General features: G+C 37.4%; 1 protein-coding gene across 1 annotated transcript in view; it reads right to left on the bottom strand.

Annotated features, from left to right (window-relative positions):
* Positions 1 to 1,050: 1,050 nt before the first annotated feature.
* The window catches only part of LOC145983896 (uncharacterized), a 199,102-nt gene continuing 193,506 nt past the window's right edge, over positions 1,051 to 6,646 (bottom strand). The window contains exon 6 of the mRNA XM_083117000.1: positions 1,051 to 3,597. Coding sequence (XP_082973126.1) covers positions 3,466 to 3,597 — 132 coding nt within the window. The 3' untranslated portion in view covers positions 1,051 to 3,465. The remainder of the gene's footprint in view (positions 3,598 to 6,646) is intronic.

The raw sequence follows: 6,646 nt of genomic DNA, 5'->3' as shown, positions 1-6,646 counted from the left end.
ATGTGAATCTAAGAAATTAGAAACAAGATCGCGAAAGCCTCATAAATATGTTTGAATGCATTTACAATGCTGAGATAAGTGACGGCAAATTGATGTTTCCCACAAAGGCAAAAAGATAAAAAGGAAGCCTTCCTCTGCATATTGCAACATACCATTGGGGCATATAGGGGTTGTAGAGATAAGGATCCCACGCATTCACGATCTCGGCCGTTGTGGAGGTGACAGTATCAGCATCACTCTCCAGCTTGGAGGAATCAAACCCCGGTCTCCTGCGTGGTAGACCGTACCGACTGGACCGCCGCCACTTTAATTTTGTAGTTGATCACCGTCCTGGGGAAGTGGATCCCCTCAATTTTGCTGCGCTGTTGGGATTGTCATATTAGGTAAAATTGTTACAACGATCTAACTCGGCATTTTCGGTTTATACTGTAATATTGTGCGGCTTCTGACGACCATAAAGTTTACTACTGTAGGTCGAATCGAGCGACATTTGAAACTTACTCGACAATAACACACAGAGTAAACAAAACTACCATGACGTGTTTTTATGACATCCGCGCTTAGGAAATGTCGTTAGCAAGAATAATGAGACAGTAAGAAACACCACGATACTATTCCACTGACAATTAAGAAAGGAATATAACCTAAATTTTAAGTATAAAGTTTGATTCATTTAAAGACTCCCTGAATGGACTGCAATTCTTTCAATTAACTACCGAGGATATTCAAGACAACTATCACAATGATTGAATAACCCATAGCTAGTTGTAGTATTTGCAAATTGTAAATTTTAGGGGACTTAAGAAGCAATTGTAATGTGAATGTGCAGCCATTGAGTACAGATAGTAGTATTTGTACAGTGGGATCCATGAGTATTACCGTGCAAATTGTCCATCACCATGTTCGTGTACTTTATTTTACCCAACAAGAGCTTCAAGAATTAAAAGAAAACTCAAAACAAGCTGTTGACAACTTCTGCATCAGCATACATAAAAATCCATTGCTTGAAAACACATAGGAGATAAGAGAAAAAATTAATGAAAATAGTCATGGACAATTTGCCGAGTAATACTAGTAGATCCCACTGTACGTACTTTATATACAAACGCTGGATACAAGAAAAAGAAAATGCGAAGTTAAGAACTTTGTGTTTTGAGATTCAAAGAATAATCAACTTTGAACATTGTGCAACACACAAGACATGTTTATCTCAGCATAAAACCAAAGAATGGCAAGAGGCCAGAAGGGAAACTGAAATCGAACGTACTTCTCCGATAAACATGCTCTTACGTCAGAGGCTGAAACCCACAAAACACACACGTGCGTTGTCTACAACTTTGAGACTCCTAATTATACGTAGATTTTTTTTTCATTGCATCATTCATTTCTGAAAGCCAGGACGTACAATCATTCTATTTCAGTGTTTACTTCAATTGAGATTCTCAATTCAAATTGAGAACAGATGAATGTTTAAACATCCGGATGATCTTTGCAAGTCGGAGCCGTTTCTGCTTCATTTTATGTTCGGCCACATGAGTAAACAAAATGCACCATGAAAAATATCCATGGTCTCATCAAAGTCTTGTTAAAGTTTGTTTTGATTCTATCTTTATCCTCAGAAAGGGTAATCTGGACTGGACCTACAGTTTAAAGTAAGATCCAAATCACTGTGCAATGTGCCTCCTCGAGTATCGAACCCGGAACCCCTTGATTACAAGGCGATATATTTAAGACTACACCATTGGGGATGCCCGCATTCTGATTATAGGTCGTATTAGCGATTATTGATGAGTTTAGATTCTTGGGCTGTGGAATATTACAGCATTTCCCTGTAATTATCAATTTTGGTACATAACAAATTACAACTTTTTCAATAGTATTGTATTAATAGAAACATTTTACTTCGTTTTGTCTTCCTTGAAGCGTGCGTGCATGCTGCTTTACCATATTGTAATAAGAGGTTACAAATGATCATTCGTGATATTAATTAATGACGAAGCCTTCAATAGAAAATCAAGTGTTTTTATCGACCTTTCAACAAAGAGATTAAGGAAGTATTTTGTGTGGAGTGTAGCCTTGTATGGAGTCGAAATATGGACGCTACGAAGAAGTAGTAAGAAGAGAGCTTTAGAAATGTGCCTGTAGAGAACATGGAGCGTGTGAACTGGACTGACAAAAAATGAAACTGCTAGAAATAGATAGTGGAAAGAAAAGAGCAGTACTGGAAGTGATCAAGAAGGGAAAAATAAATTACTTGGAGCTCTGGCTCAGAAGGAACTAACTGCCTGCTGAAAGATGCACTAGAAGGGATGGTTAATTATGAAAGAGTCCTGGGATAAGAAGATATCAGATAGATAGATGACATTAAATTAAGTGAATCCTACGCTGCTTTGAAGCGTAAGGCGTAATACCGGGAAGCCTAGAGATTGCAGTGAAAAATCTGCTAATTGGGCAGAGAAAAATGAATGAAATCAATATCTTGATAAGATGGGGAATTTGCAATGTTCTCAGGAAGTAAAACGTTACATTTTTCTTTACAAAAATTATGGAAATTAGGTGATAAACTACTCTTGACAAATAGAGTATTCCTGGCTGCACAAGACAATTTCCGATGTCTTGCGACTTATACGGCTTCACTTGAATATGCTTTAAAATCAAAACAAACCACTCTTTTCTAATATTGTTACAACTGGGATTGAAATTTTCACTTAGAAATTTTAAGTGTTAAGGTCCTTTAGTCTCTTTTGGAAAGTCGCAGAAAAGTTGTGACAATTAATATGAAATTTCGCGCACTTCAACATTTGAAATCTCCTCTATTATCACTTAAGTTATTGAAAATACAAATCATTGAGATTCAAAGTCAAATACATCAGTTATGAAATAACCATTGCAGTCCAAATCCACCGCAGTTTCATGTTATGCTTAGAACGGTTTTCAAACCTCTGGTCAAATTGTCAGTTATCAGTGCCTAATAAGAGATCACAAACAAGTTTTTCTACTCATTCACAGTATGCAATATGCAACCATTTTTAAACTGTTTCGTGCCAAGTTTGACACACGTTTGCACTCCTGTAGAAAGATTCTCCTGTTCTGTACTGAAAAAAAAAAAAAAAAGAAGTGAAAACTCTGTGCCTCCAACGAAGTGCTTTCAAGAATTTGATTAGAACAGCTTGTACAGTGTATTAAAACAGATTTTTATGTGTAATATAAAGTTTCGGAAAAAAATCACAAAAATCAGTAGAATCCTCGCTCACTGCTGAGAAACACTTCTCCACTTAGCTCCTCCATCGCGTATCCGATGTCCCGATCTTCTTTTGAAAAATAGTTCCTTCGAAAACACCGCTGTTCTTGACACTGCAAAACACAGCCGCATTTAGTTAAGAGCCGTGTTTAGAAAATCTTCCTTTGTTTACAGAGTTGTCTGTATAAGTATCTTGTCCTTCCAGCATAATCGTGGACTCGGATTCAACTTTGAAGTGAATAATGAAGTGCCACAAGTAGACAAATGTTTAGAAGGCTTATGGAAAGTTGTTCCTTTATCGCACTACCTGCTAAGTTGCATTCTCCAGAGCTGGGCTTATAGTCCCTACAGTGTAACTGAAAGAAGAAATACACTGTATTAGAAATTTAGACAGGAAACATTTTCAAAAATAGTAGGAAATTCAAACGTACTTAGTTGTTATGGCATTCTATTTTTCTCTAATATTTTATGGTATTTCCTGTTGTACTAAAAAAATTTAAATTTCTTACTAACCGTGTAATCACGCCAATTACATATTTATTATTTATTACAGAAGTTTATACTGCTGACCACAGCATATAAAGCCTTATTACAGCAGTTGTGATTAGCGGACACATGGTGTACAATTACAAGTTGACAGATACTAAAATGATATAAGAATACAATTATAAAAATAATAATAAACAGAGATAACGAAACATTGAAACTAACAAAGAATAAAAATGCTTAAGAATGATTGGCATTGAATCCTAATAAAGAAATATACATAGCCTATAGAATTTCATAGAATCCATTCTGAATTAGAATGTTCTACTTGAATAGAAGGATAATATCAGACCATTACACTTTCTGAATATTCAACCTTGCTGCATAAAAATTATAAATCTTAAAAATATTGAAAAAAAAAACATTATTCTGTTTTGTTTTTTGCTTATCTTCAGGTAAGAACAGTGCACTATATCCTGTAAGATGATGTTGATTCAGTTTCAAAGATATTGATGTTAGAAGGTTATATCTCCATATGAAGAGATGTTCAGTACTTACTGCGTTTCGTGTTTTTGTCGAGATAACGTTTCGCCTCATCACACGTAAGCCATCATCAGGTCCTTGAATCACTAGTCCATGTCCTAATTAATAAAATAGTTCGAAATCTGGATACAGTGGCACCATATGATGCTCGTCAAGAAGGATAAATAATCATAATTTTTTTGTGTGTGACGAGCATCATACGATGAGAATGTAAGCTGGATTTTAACGTGTGTGTGTGTATCACTATTTTATTAATTAACACATGGACTAGTCAATCAAGGACCTGATGAAGACTCAATTATTATGAGCCGAAAAGTCGTCTCAGGGGGTGTTTTTTGTCTGGCTGAGCAAAATTGCATACCACTTTTACAGCTACTTGAATACACAGTGTGGAAAACGACCCAAGAAACTGGTTCCCGAGAGGGATGACAACATAGATGGCAGTGCGATCAGTATCGCAACTAATTTTCTTATGAAAGTAATGGTACTTACGTTAGTTAGTTTTTGGAATATATTGCGTAGATTTGTTTATCTTGAAAGGCGGAAGTGAATTTGATGGAAACAGATATATTTGTGGAGTGATTTGCAGTCACGGAATGACATTAAGTTGGAAAGAAAAGTAAAATAAATAAATAAATAAATAAATAAATAGCATGCGTAACACAAGAAGAAACATCGCAATGTGATTCCGGGCGTCAGGTGTTGGATTGTGTACCAGAGTTTTATTTTTTTATGTTATTAGAATATAAATAGTATCCTGAGAGATATTTCATACAGAGGCGACAAACCATAAGTGTCGCTTGGAAGTGAGCAGTCGGTAATCAATGCAGCCTTTCGAACCGTAGGGACACAAGATCTGACTGCACCGTTTTCTAAAGTAGATTTTAGACCAAAGCGGCACGCGACAAATGATACGGGGATATCACACCTGTCGCTTGGAAATGAGCCAATCAAGATAAATGTTTCATACCTTAGCGGCATGACGGGCAGCACAGGCCAGCGTTCTGTTGGTGAAATCCTCAAGCGACAAGTATCGCGTGCCGCTTATCGCTTCGGTGCGCAACCTTCCTAAAGCAAAACACTCATTGCATCGCACATGCGCGAACAACAAACCACGGTAACACGTTGCAAGCTATTGAGGAAATGGCCCAATTTGAGCGACACGTGCAGCTTATCGTATCGCCTAGATCTGTTGTTGTAACGTGCAATTTATCGTGTCGCCTAGGTCTTTTGTTGTAATGTGCGGTTTATCATGTTGCCTAGATCTGTTGTTCGCACAATTAGTAGCAAACGCTTACTAATAGACTGAAGGCACAATGTCGCTTGTCACTTCGTTGGGAACTCCCCCTGAAGCGCGTCGCTTCGGTCTGAGTACCCTTCCTTTAAGGAACTTTCCGACCGAAGTAACAAGTAGTACGCGAATACGACATATTGACATGTGCTGAATGGTTTGCTGTTTGGAACCTCATACGCAATGAATGCTGTTTTACAGTCTGGAAGTGTGTGTGTCACTAGTCACATCAGTGTGAACATCCCGTGTCCCACTGATCTGATAGTTTCCTTACACTCATGTCGATGGCACTAAGGGAGTTTTGTGGGTTTTCCCTTGTCGTTTCATGCAATCATCAGTTATCATCTCCGCGATTAGTTCGGAAGAAATGATAAAGTAAAGATCAAAAAATACAAATGCTTCAGTGTGTGGATCTTTAAAAGAAGGATGATAATAATAATAATGAACCTAATTCATACACAAAAATTTAGAATTACCAAGAGCATTCCACGCGTATATTTTCTCCCGTATTATTAATGAAAGTCACTATAAAGGACGCGGTCGACTGTCTAGAATGTTCGTTAATATATTCACGACCACTGTAACAAATATCATAGCAATTATCAAATTCATAGAAATGCTTTATGTAAAAGAATTAGACGTTGCAGCGAAAACTCCATTTGCTTCCATTATAAGCAGACGAATGCCACCACGTAGCGGGGCCGACACCAGCGCCTCTAGCGGTATCATATTCGAGTGGAACCCGCCAGAGCGCCCAGAACAGTGCAGTTTTCCACACTACGTATTCAAGGTGCCGTATCACTTTAAACCGTACTAGGGGGTGGTGTATCTGAGTAAAATTGCATACCATTTTAAACCGCACTAGGGGGTGGTGTATCTGTCAATAAAATTGCATACCACTTTAAACCGTACTAGCGGATGATTTTTCTCCGAGCAAAATTGCATACCACTATAAACTCTACTAGGCGGTGATTTTCTCAGACCAAAATTGCATACCATTTATACACTTTAAACCGTACTAGGGGGTGGTGTATCTGAGTAAAATTGCATACTACTTTAAACCGTACTAGGAGGTGATTTTTTTA

Source organism: Lepisma saccharinum, chromosome 2, assembly GCF_977018435.1.
Source record: "Lepisma saccharinum chromosome 2, izLepSacc3.1, whole genome shotgun sequence".
Classification (NCBI taxonomy): Eukaryota; Metazoa; Arthropoda; class Insecta; order Zygentoma; family Lepismatidae; genus Lepisma; species Lepisma saccharinum.
The sequence above is the reverse complement of the archived record's forward strand: the minus strand, read 5'-3'. Positions and strand labels throughout refer to the sequence as shown.